This window comes from Xyrauchen texanus, chromosome 33, assembly GCF_025860055.1.
Source record: "Xyrauchen texanus isolate HMW12.3.18 chromosome 33, RBS_HiC_50CHRs, whole genome shotgun sequence".
Classification (NCBI taxonomy): Eukaryota; Metazoa; Chordata; class Actinopteri; order Cypriniformes; family Catostomidae; genus Xyrauchen; species Xyrauchen texanus.
The window spans coordinates 20,003,604-20,016,704 of NC_068308.1; the positions used below are offsets into that span (position 1 = coordinate 20,003,604).

General features: G+C 38.7%; 1 protein-coding gene across 4 annotated transcripts in view; it reads left to right on the top strand.

Annotated features, from left to right (window-relative positions):
- The window catches only part of LOC127626608 (caskin-2-like), a 76,681-nt gene that overhangs the window by 49,239 nt on the left and 14,341 nt on the right, over positions 1-13,101 (top strand). For 3 of the 4 annotated variants that reach the window (XM_052102515.1, XM_052102513.1, XM_052102514.1), the window contains 8 exons: positions 2,995-3,084; positions 4,003-4,118; positions 4,617-4,695; positions 7,052-7,113; positions 8,099-8,209; positions 8,383-8,484; positions 8,754-8,892; positions 10,652-12,325. In XM_052102515.1, the coding sequence (XP_051958475.1) occupies positions 2,995-3,084; positions 4,003-4,118; positions 4,617-4,695; positions 7,052-7,113; positions 8,099-8,209; positions 8,383-8,484; positions 8,754-8,892; positions 10,652-12,325 (2,373 nt within the window). The remainder of the gene's footprint in view (positions 1-2,994; positions 3,085-4,002; positions 4,119-4,616; positions 4,696-7,051; positions 7,114-8,098; positions 8,210-8,382; positions 8,485-8,753; positions 8,893-10,651; positions 12,326-13,101) is intronic. The other variant, XM_052102516.1, reaches the window with a different exon arrangement.

A 13,101-nucleotide genomic window follows, 5' to 3' on the forward strand; every position in this document is an offset into this window, starting at 1 on the left:
ATGTGAACAATTAAATTGAAAAACAAACTGAAATCTTACTGGGGGAAAAAATTAAAATTAAAAACCTTACAATAACCTGGTTAAATAACTCAGGATGTTGCTGTGTTCAGAATTAACCAATCACTTTCAAACTCATGTTAAATAGAAGTCATTACACACCTGCCATCATTTAAAGTGACTCTGATTAATCACAAATAAAGTTCAGCTGTTCTAGTAGGATTTTCCTGACATTTTCTTAGTTGCATCTCAGAGCAAAAGCCATGGTCTGCAGAGAGCTTCCAAAGCATCAGAGGGATCTCATTCTTGAAAGATATCAGTCAGGAGAAGGGTACAAAAGAATTTCCAAAACATTAGATATACCATGGAACACAGTGACGACAGTCATCATCAAGTGGAGAAAATATGGCAAAACAGAGACATTACCAAGAACTGGACATCCCTCCAAAATTGATGAAAAGACGAGAAGAAAACTGGTCAGGGAGGCTTCCAAGAGGCCTACTGCAGGAATTTATGGCAAGTACTGGCTGTGTGCTACATGTGAGAACAATCTCCCATATTCTTCATATGAATGGGCTATGGGGTAGGGTGGCAAGACGGAAGCCTTTTCTTACAAAGAAAAACATTCAAGCCCGGCTGAAGTTTGCAAAAACAAACATCAAGTCTCCCAAAAGCACGTTGGAAAATGTGTTATGGTCTGATGAAACCAAGGTTGAACTTTTTGGTCATAATTCCAAAAGGTATGTTTGATGCAAAAAGAACACTGCACATCACCCAAAGAACACCATACCCACAGTGAAGCATGGTGGTGGCAGCATAATGCTTTGGGGCTGTTTTTCTTCAGCTGGAACCGGGGCCTTAGTCAGGGTGGAGGGAATTATGAACAGTTCCAAATACCAGGCAATTTTGGCACAAAACCTTCAGGCGTGCGTTAGAAAGCTGAAGATGAAGAGGAAGTTCATCTTTCAGCATGACAATGACCCAAAGCACACATCCAAATCCACAAAAGCATGGCTTCACCAGAAGAAGATCAACTTTTTGGAATGGCCCAGTCAGAGCCCAGACCTGAATCCAATTGAACATATGTGGGGTGATCTGAAGAGGGCTGTGCACAGGAGATGTCCTCGCAATCTGACAGATTTGGAGCGCTTTTGCAAAGAAGAGTGGGCAAATATTGCCATGTCAAGATGTGCCATGCTAATAGACTCCTACCCAAAAAACTGAGTGCTAAGGTGCTTCAACAAAGTATTGAAGCACAAGGTGATATTATATTCGCACAGGAGTTTGAGCAGAAAAAACACAAGGGTGTGCACACTTATGTAACCCGGTTATTGTGAGTTTCTCAAAGATTTCAGTTTGTTTTTCAATTGAGTTGTTCACGTTATAGGTCACATTAAAGGTAGAAAAAGTTCTAACATGATTTATCTTTGTCTCATTTTTTTACATCACAAGAACTGGCATTTTAACAGGGGTGTGTAGACCTTTTATATTCACTTTAATAAAATAGTCAACTCCTCTCTCGCCGTTGCTGGCATGCCAGTGATTACCCCTCCGCATACCAATGCTGGCACGTGTGCCATATGTTGGCGACCCCTGTATTGGATTATAAAAAACAAACACAGACATGATATATCAGTTGTGGGAGTTGTTGGATAAGGGTCAGGTGAAGCTCAGGATAAATTGTGATGACAGACTTTCTCCCTCCTAGGAATGGTCCCACCCTTAGTGTTGAACAACAGAATCTACAGTTTTATTCATTGTAACCAGCCATTGTTAATAAGTGATAATAGGTGATCCCCTGTGTTGGACACCTTAGCAATACTAAAAGTTGTAGGTCTTTGCATTATATATCAAACCAAATTTATTTTAGAGAAAGATAAAGAAATATTTAAAAATGTATATTTAAAGAAAAATTGCACAAGCACACTTTTCAAATAAGACATTTAAAAAAAAGGAGGTAGCTGGCTTCAACTTATAAAACGATATATAGGACTATATTGTTCAAAATGCAGACAAAGTTATTGTTACATTTTACACGTCTTTTGTTAATGTGATGTTCCCTTGTGTTTTTTCTGCTCAAACTCCTGTGCGAATATAATATCACCTTGTGGCCAGTTATTGATAAATGGGTCAAAATATTGAAGCTCTAGTATCATTTGATATTTTGTTATTTAATGCCATGACATTCAGGCACTTTTGTAAGTGTGACTTGTAAGTGTGTATAGTTCACCCAAAAATGAAAAATCGCTCATCATTTAATTACCCTCATGTCATCCCAGATGTGTATGACTTTCTTTCTTCTGCTAAATACAAACAAAGAATTTTAGAAGAATATCTCAGCTCTGTAAATCCATACAATGCAAATGGTACCAATATTTTGAAGCTCCAAAATGCACATAAAGGTAGCATAAAAGTAATTTTCATCATATGACTCCAGTGGTTAAATCTGTATGCTTATAAGCGATATACCTATATTTAAGTCCTTCTTTACTATCAATCTCCCCTTTCACATTCACACTCCTACTGGGCAGGGAGGAGAATATATGGTAAAAACAGACTTAAATATTGATCTGTTTCGTACCCTCATTTATCATATCGCTTTTGAAGATATAGATATAACCACTGGAGTCTTATGGATTACTTTTATGCTGCCGTTTTGTGCATTTTGGAGCTTCAAAATGTTGGTACCCATTCACTTCCTTAGTCCTCCAACTACAGAGCTGAGATATTCTCCTAAAATTCTTTGTGTTCAGCAGAAGGATGAAAGTAATACACATCTGGGATGAAGGTGAGGAAATTATAAGATAATTAATTTTTTTGGGGTTAACTATCCCTTTAAGTGTCTAAATACTTTTTAGGGCCACTGTAGACCCAAGTTTTTTTATTTTTTATTCTCCAATTCTAAAACTAACAAGTCAAAACTCATGTGCACTCTGGTATGAGATTCAGAAACCTCAGTTTCCCTCTCTGGCCCTTTAAAGTGTTTGTGTTTGCTAGGTCCACTTTCCGACAGTCCCAGTGCCCCATGTAAGCCAGCTAGTCCCAAAGAGCCAGAGGATATTTGGGTCCTCAGGACCTCTCTTAATGGTAAGAGTTGCCCATTTTCCCTGGCCCCTGTTCGTCCTCAGCATATCCCCAGCCATTTATCTAATCCCCACGACCATCTGCTGTTCTAAAACCCTGCACAGCAATCTGAAATTGAGGTTTTCACCGAACTGTTTCACACAGTCCCTGTTTCCTTTGGCTATATTTGTCCATTGATTGTTTGCAGCCTACCATCAGCTTGCCATTGTGTGTTAATTAATTCACATTAGTCCTCCTCACTGTTCCTTTGTGCTCCTACTAGCTCATCATAGTTGATACCATTTAGAATCCTTCCCTCTAGATTTGTTTCTAGGGGTGGGAATCAACAGGCACCTGGCGATACAATATTATATTGATATCTTGGTTATAACATAATAATGTTGTGTGCTTACTGTATTGCAACTCAAAACTGTGATATGTTGTGTGTTTTTACTCACTTGTTTTTCATTTATCTTCATTGGACTTCTGTGATTTGTGCAACTAGTGCTAAATGTCATTCTTTACTTCATTATAGAGCAATAGAAGGGAAATAGACCAGTGTCAGAAAAGAAAAAACTAAATGTGACACATCTTGTTTCCAGTGCCTTTATCATTACACAGATAACCTTGCAGTCTGTATGGAGGATCTGTTCAGAGATCCGTAGAAGTGATAACATTTATAGACTTACATTATTAGTTCGTTCTGAGTTTTCATTTTGATTGAATATAAACAATTGAGTGTTCATTGACCTCATACTGCAGTACGTTTCATTTTCTCGCACACTTGATCCGAGTTGTGCTCTGGAATTTTTCCGAAAATAGTAATTTGAAAATGTAACTACAAATACTGATTATTGCCGTTAGAATATCAATATACTGTAGTATTATTAGGTGAAATATCGCAATCTCTTTCTCTGACTTTGGTTTTCTTTGTCTCGCTAGGAGACAGGAACAGTGTGGGCAGTGCAGGCAGCATGGGCAGCAGTCGCAGTGCTGGCAGTGGACAGAGCACTGAGGGAAACTTTCTCCACAATGGACCCCATCAGTCACCTGCTTCTGTTAGTCCCGCTCCCATCGTCTTCACAGTCTCATTGCCATTAATTACACAACATAAGGAACACTGCAGTTTAAATGCAGCTTTGGAATGTTTATTACTGTGCTTGTAAGGCAGTAACAAAAGGAATAATCTTCCATGTTAATCAGAGTTTTTGTCCTAACCAGCCACATCTTCTGGTTGTCTGACTGTGCCACATATTAAACCTCTGCAAATACTTCTGTTACCATACAATAACCACTGTTTATCTCAAAAGTGGCATGCTGTGATTTACCCCGTTTCTGTATTGTCATTACACCACAACAGTGAACACTGAAGAAGTTATTCTTATTTCTTTTAGTTTAAGATCACACAGATTTTTATGATGAAGAGCCTCTCTGTGAAATCTTGCACACTCTATGAAATCTTTCACACTCTGTGAGCTTATTCTGCCAGACAGCTGTTGAGTTGAATGCCAGACTGGTTATTTTGTTGTTGTTGTTGTTTTTTTTCCTCTGTGCAGCTGCCTCCCTCTGCTGGAGAATTGGTGGAACAATGCTGTCAAATCCCTGAATCAACCAAACAGATAGACCCTCATTCAGGTTAGCATGATATTCACCTCTGCTCTTACTACTGAACTGCTTAATCTCTCTGAGAATTGAACTGAACCAAAAGATAATAACAAGGTTAAAAAGGCTTCTGAAAATGTTTTTGGCATAGTGATCTACTAATACTAATGTAAAGACCCCTAAAAGATGTGGCCACTTAAGCCACTCTTGAAATGTATAAACTTCTCATTCCATTATATATAATAAAGTATTAAACCAAGCGACCTTTATTCGTAAGAAAGATAGCACAAGCACACCTTTAAAGCAAAATATTTCACAAAATTGAATATTTTATATATGAATCAATATATTATTCAAATTAGACAAATAGTATTTGGACACATTAGGACACCATGTCCTTTGTTGTAAATAAACTGTGGTTTCTCTGCTTGGACACTTTTGTGAACTTCAGGGTGCTTTCACACTTGGTTTGATTGTTTGGACCAAACGCGAGTTTGTTTCCTCCCCTCTCCCCCGGTCCTGCTGGTTTCTGTTCACATTATATTATTTGGGTCCAAACTGCGGTCCGATTGCAACATCAACGTGAGTACAAGCAGCAGCTGTGTACCACTGCAACTAGGTAACAACTCAAGAAGACATAAGCTTCACTGTGTTAAGTGAAGTATTAAAGTTTGTCTCTTTAGATTTACCACCAAAACTTTACATGCACAGAATGACATTTGTTTGTCTGCTATGGATGCATTGAATGTGCAATGATGTAAAGAGTGTTAGTGTTGGTGTCCGCTACGAGCCCTTGGATGCAAGATGTTAAGAATGTGAGTTTCTCCCTGAAGGGGATTTATTTAGACACAAGCAGGTATGGGAAATGCAGTATACCATTATAATTGCAATTGGGAGCCTGAAAATGCACAAATTATACATCATGAATAGCATTTAACTTACGCAATTTTATTTATTGCATTCATATCAGCAGCAAAACATTTTGGAATTCACATCGTACACCAGACCACCTTTTCAAGTGGACTCTGGTGCGGTTCGCGGATGTGCAATCAAGGTTGGAAAATATCATTCACATAAAGCAAACGAACCGAACGTTGATGTCATTCGAACCCGGGCATGCACTAAATGTGCTAGTGTGAAAGCACCTTGGGATCTGTTGTATTATAGACGTTGCAAAAATGGCTAAAGAAAAGTTAAGTTTGCTCAGAGCATCGTTTGTATGTAGATGCAGGTAGGCTATATTATAAAATGTACTGTAAATTGAGTGTCCTGAATTGGTCTGCTATTTTGTGCCACAGTGTATAAAGCATTTGCTCGTTTAGATAATAATATTAATATACGTTTGAACACACTTATTGAAAATTTGAAGCGCAAAAAGTACATTTGCACTATTCTCTAGCTTACCCTTATAATTTGTGAGGTTCTTAAGGATGCCACATGTTGTATCTTACCCACAAAATACATATTCTGAGAATGGTGTAATGCAAAGATGTCAATTCCAGCCCTCTATATTCATGACTTTTTTAACATCTGAAAGTTTTAAGCCATTTATGTAATTGCATTTTATCTCAAAACTATTAGTTTTAAAATTAGAAACAGTCCCTCTCCAACACAACAATTAAGACATGAGTGAAGAGGCTTTGAATATATGCCCATTTTTACTTAAGAACCAATACAGAGCCGTGTCAGATTTCACATATGAGGGAAGGACACAGTGACGGAGGCAAAGTTGTATGTAAGTCAGAAATACCCAAGAAAAGATGTGGAGAGAGAGAAAAGAATATCAATGACATGGACACAAATTATATATAGGAACCTTGGATTGAAGAGGATCAAAAATTATCATGAGATAGAGACTTTTTAAAAATCAGCATATTTAAAATATCTATTTAAATGTAGCTTTATGCATTGTTACAAATGTAATGGCTGTCTTTATACAGTATAGAGTATTATTAGTACTTTGGAACTTGTTTTTCAAGCCAATAAAATGTTGTCATCAGACATTGATAATGCCTTTCCTCTCTGTGTCTTATATATGGAAACTCACAGAATCACTCATCAAATCTGCCTTAAGACTGAAGTCCTCTTCCCTAAATGTCAGGGATTGTGATTTTCTGGTATGACTTTGTTGATGATGATGAAAAACAGTGCCTGGGGAAACATGAGAACATTCTTTTTCAGTCTGTTGAAACATGTAGTCCATCAAACGTATAGGTACAATAACATGTATGAAAGACTGCACTGAGCCCCTGCACTGTTTACTGCTGCTAGATTCAACCCTCCACAGCCAAAGGCAATAGCTTTGACCAAGTGTGTGTGTGTGTGTGTGTGTGTGTGTGTGTGTGTGTGTGTGTGTGTGTGTGTGTGTGTGTGTGTGTGTGTGCTGTAGTTGCTCTTGGATGCAGGGTGCCTCAACATGTCATCCATCCACAGAAACTTCTAGATGGCAGGGTGAGTCCAAGATATCCCTTATATTACTAGAGATATTATTATAACTATTGCTGAAGTGTATACTGTGCACAGTATGCAAATGTTCTGTATGTGCAGAATAGAATTTATACCACATGTGTGTGCTCACTTTGACTTTCCATTTCCACTGTGATGAATGAAGCAGAAATAATTGCTGCAACAATTTTGTATATCTCTTTTCTGTTTTGTTTTTTTAGACTGCCAAATGACATTTTTACACAAAACTGTATTATAAATGAAAAACTTTTTTTTCAAAAGATAATAAAGGGTTAGTTCACCAAAAAATTAAAACAATGTAGTCATTTACTCACCCTCATGGTTTATTCATTTATTTTTTTTTCGAAGAATGTTGACGCTGCTCTTTTTTTCCGTACAGTTTAAGTAAATGGGGTCTAAGGCTATTACCCTAACATTCTTCTAAACATATACTTTTATGTTCCATGGAGGAAATAAAGTCATACAGGTTTGGATCAATATGAGGGTGAGAAAATTATGACATATTGTTTTATACATTTTTAGGTGAACAATCCAAAAGATGCCACTCACTGAATTAAACATGCAATTTGTGAGGTCATGTGGCAAACGTAGTGAGATCATTAGCGTTGTAGCATACTACAGTTTAAAGTGTTTATCTTGGAATAATGCCTACTGTTTAACCTACTATTTTTGTTAATAGTAATTAGGCAGTTTACAGTGTATAATGTGCAGCATGCAGTACGATAGTATTCCATTCTGAACATAGCCGAATGGAACCATCCAAATCCACTTTATTATTATTTTTATTATTAAAAAACAATTCAGGTTACTGTAGTTTTCAGTTATCTGTAGTATGTCTATTACATTTTTTAAATAGTAAAGAACCAGAACCAAATGACTTGTGGCCCTTTGACTGACCCCTTGTGTTCTTTATTTCTGCTACTGTTTTTGATGCAAATTTCTGTGGCATAACTCTCAATGATCTCTCCAGGATGCTGAGGCTATTTACCACTGGCTCAGTGAGTTTCAACTTGAGCAGTATACATCTAATTTCATCACGGCTGGCTATGATGTGCCCACTATCAGCAGAATGACCCCTGAGGTGAGCTATCTCTTTGTATAGCAGAATTCAGATATACAAAAGCTTGTTTTCTTCCTGCTGTTCCTGTACAACAAATTGGCATTCACTTCTGCATCCTGCAGAATCAAACCTGATGGACAGGCAACACAGTCATCACATTTATTATATTAATTTTTCTCTTTTTGTGGTTTCAGGATCTCACTGCTATTGGTGTGACAAAGCCTGGCCATCGCAAGAAGATCTCCATGGAGATCAGCAATTTGAATATCCCTGAGTGGTTGCCAGATTACATTCCAGTAATGAATTGCTATTTGATCTTTTAAGATGAAAGTTTCAATATGCATTATACATGTATTGCATACATGCTTACATAAACATGTTCAATGACGGCCATGACACTTAAGGAGGGCTTTAGCTGCAAAACAAAAGATGATTTTTTTATTTATATTGTAGATATTGACTTTTACATGAGAGATGGAGAAAGAGACAGAGACACGGAAGAATAATCAAATCAAGTAATAAGAGCACCATTATTAACTACACAGTACTTGTCTGTTTTTTTCAGTCTGATATTGGCAAATGGCTCAGTGCTATTGGGCTGCCACAGTACCAGAAAAAGCTAGCAGAGAATGGGTATGACTCCATCAGTATAGTGCAGGACATCACTTGGGAGGATATGCAGGAAATTGGCATCACTATGCTGGGTAAGTGAGCATATCCTTACTACATAGAAAGAGAATTGATCTAGGTGGATGGATGGATGGATGGATGGATGGATGGATAGAAGGATAGATGGGTAGATGAATGGATGGTTAGATAGATTGGAAAGTACTGTAGATAAATTGATGGATGAATATATAGTTCGGTAGGTAGGTGGATAGATAAATACATTGCTTTGAAAAAGTATTTGCCCCCTTCCTGATTTCTTCTTTTTTTATTTTACATTCTAAATTGTTTTAGATCTTCAAATGAGATATACAACAAATGCTTCTGATAACTGGAGATCAGTCTTTCACAATGCTGTGGTAGAATTTTGGCCCACTCTTCTTTGCAGAACTGCTTTAGTTCAGCCACATTGGAGGGTTTTCAAGCATGAAATGCCCATTTAAAGTCCTGCCAATCGGGTTCAAGTCAGGACTTTGACTAGGCCACTCCAAAACTTTAATTTAGCTTTTTTGAGCCATTCAGAGGTGGACTTAATCATATGCTTTGGATCATTGTCTTGTTGCATAATCCAGTTGCGACTGAAAATCAAGATATGGACTGATGAACGGACATTCTCCTTTAGGATTTTCTGGTAGAGAGCAGAATTCATGTTTCCCTCAATTATTGAAAGTCACCCTGGCCCTGAAGCAGCAAAGCATCCCCACACCATCACACTACCACCACCATGCTTGACCGTAGGAATGATGTTATTTTTTGGGAATTCTGTGTTTGATTTACGCCAGATGTAATGGGACCCCTGTCTTCCAAACAGTTCCACTTTTGACTCATCCACTTTTGACGAGCCTTAATGTTCTTCTTGGTTAGCAATGGTTTTTGCCTCGCCACTCTTCCATGAATGGCATTTTTGCTCAGTGTCTTACTGATAGTGAAGTTATGAACAGTGACCTTTCTTGATGCGAGAGAGGCCTGCAGTTCCTTGGATGTTGTCTTTGGCTTTTTTGTGAATTCCTGGATGAGTCATCGCTGTGCTCTTGGAGGAATTTGGAAGGTCGGCCACTTTTGGGAAGGTACACTACTGTGCCAAGTTTTCTCCATTTGGAAATAATGGCTCTTACTTTGAAATAGCCTTGTAAACCTTCCCAGACTGATATATTTCAATCACCATTTTCCTCATCATTTCTGGAATTTCTTTCGACCTTGGCATAGTGTGCAACCTTTAAGCCAACTTCATGATGCTGAAAAAGTTCTATTTAGGTGTTGATATGATTGAACAGGACTGCCAGTAATCAGGCCTGGGTGTGTCTAGTCCAGCTGAACCAAATTATGAATTTGGGGATTTGGTAACTAAGGGGACAAATACTTCTTCACACAGACCCAGTTGGTATTGGATAACTTTTTTTGCTTCAAAAAAATTACATTACAATTTAAAATCTGTATTTTATGTTTACTCCGATTGCCATTGTTTTATGTTAGATTGTGTTTAAATTTTAGAAATAATTTTGTATTAGAGATACACAAAAACAGAAGAAATCAGGATGGGGGCAAATACTTTTCACAGCTCTGTATGTGGTTAGGTAAGTAGGTAGGTAGGTATGTTGGTAAGTGGATGGATGGCTGGATGGATGAAAAATGATATGTATAGATAGATGGGTAGGTGAATGGATGGATGGATGGATGGATGAATATATGGTTGGATCGATATTTAGGTACAGGTTCATCCATCCATCCATTCATCCAAAGGAAGGGATGGAAGATAATTTTCTAAATATCTTTTTGGATTGATATATTTAACTATAGGCCATCAGAAGAAGTTGATGCTTGCTGTGAAGAAGCTCAGTGATGTGCAGAAGGCTCGTAAGAGCCAGGCAGAGGGCCAGGCACTTCTACAGCGCAGGGGAGCGCCTCCTGCTCTGGAGCTGGTGGCCATTGAGCACCACGAGAGCTCTGACTGCCCATCATCTCCTCTATCACCAAAGATGCTCACTTTTCAGGACAGTGAGCTAAGCACAGAGCTCCAAAATGCCATGGCTCGGAGCGGGCACACTGGAGGCCAAGAATGTCTTGGCAGCATGAGCGGAGCAGTCATGCATTTTAGTCAAGAGACCATTGGCACACAATCGGGGGGGTCTAGGCAGTCACTGGAACGCCCGATGGCATCAGTCACCCCCCACAGCCGCTTACAGGAGAGCCTGGGCATTCTGGACAGCAGCCCCAGCAAGGAGCATCATGCAGCAGTTGAGTCTCAGGACAGAAGCCAAATATCACCTATCAAAATTGTATCACAGCACCATCACTCTTTATCTGGCAGTCCAATGCCGGCACGGACACCACCCATAATGACCAGTAATATAGCACACTTTGCCTATTCAACTGTTCAGACCAAGCCCAGACCAGCGGCCTCTCCCACTCAGCCCCATTACTGCTCACCACATGGATCACCTGTTCAGAGAGGTTTCAGCTACTTGCAACATAAAAACAGTAAATCCAGCATGGGAAGTCCAGCTCCAATCAGGATACAGCAGGAAAATGGAAAGGCATCCCAGTCCAAAAAGCGCACCCAAAGTCTGTCTCGCTACACTCTGTCGGACGGAGAGAATGAAGATGACGACAAATCAAAACCTAAAACTTCAGCCAACCTGGCTTCATATGCCACGCTAACTCGCAAGCCTGGTAGCAGTCAGTCATCTTACGGTCCCTGTGGGCGCCAGCTGGGCCGCAGTCATTCCTTTGCCATACGTGCCAAGAGTAAGGGTCCTCCTCCACCCCCTCCAAAGCGTCTAAGCTCTGCCCCAAGTGGAGTGAATTCAAGTGGGGTTGAAACAGAGAGTGCAGGAAGTGTAAGAAGCATTGCAGCTAAACTGGAGAGCAATGCAGGAAGCCCAAGTAAGACATGCAACAGCCCTTGTTTTAGAGCCATCTCACCAGCCACCCCACCAAAAAACATGGAAAACCGTAGGAGAACCACCAGTGAATCTTCAATGTATGCGACAGAGCACAACAGAGAAAAACCTGTGGAGGAAAACATGAGTCCTCTGAGGAATCAGCAGTGTTCATGTTCACCCGCACAAGGGAGCTCACAAGAGAGCATACCTTTTGCTGACGAGGGCAAAGTTACTATCAAACAAAGGACCAAAATATCTAGCACTAAGATGGAGTCTGAGGCCAATGTTGAAATTCGGAAGCCAGAGAAATCAATCAAATTAGCCATAGAGGAGCCTGAGTTTAACTTAAAAGAATCAGACACTGTCAAGAGGAGACATAAAGCAAAAGAACTGCAGACTAAAGGTCAGGACACAAGCACGCACATAGGAAATGAAAGGGCCACAGAGACTGAGATGGTCTCGCAACGAATGCAGAATGTAGGATTGACAAAAAATCCTTATAAACCTACAACCTCTCTGAAACCAGGCTCTCAGCATAAACCTCCCAACCCTTCAAAGTCCACATGCCATTCTACTGCAGCAGCTTCAGGTATGGCAATGTTTGAACCTTGTTAAAACAATTCTTTAAAGTAAGAAAAGTAGATAGTAATTTTTATTAATTTTTTTATGTTAAATATCTGCATGTAAATCTTTGCATTGATATTTGTATTTTAAACTTAAACAGATAAGTTATATTTATTCATTTGGTTATACTGCTTCATATTTTAATGTGACATATATTGCAAGAACTTTTGCATATCAAGGGCTGCATTGTGGGTTCTCCTTTTTTTCTTTTTATTCTTCTCTTGTAAGTTTATGTGATGATCTTGTGATCTTGTCACCCAATTATTGAATAATATTCCATGAATTATTCCAGTGGACAACACTTTGCATCTCTCGTTTCTCTCCTCAAATCTTAACTATCATCTCTCTCCCATTTTGTATTTCATACCTTTTCTTTCCACTAATCCAGATTGTTTAATGGTGGGAAGGTTTCAAAAGTAGAGAAATGCCTACAAGTAAAGAAACAATTGTTCCAGTGGTCAAAATGATTGAAAGCATTTTGAATTATCCATCAATCGTCTTGAAATTCTGTAAATGATGAAAACATTTTGGTTACCAAAACCGTAAACGCTATCGTAAACAAGAGTAAACTCTTCCAAAGTGTTTTATACGCAACAATGCTTTAACTGTTGTGAAGAATTATATGAAGTATATGATTATGTATGTTTTTGTCACAAGTTAAATTAGTTTTCTTGGTCCAATACAAGTTAATCTAAATCGACAACATTTGTTGCATAATGTTGATTACAACAAAAAATAATT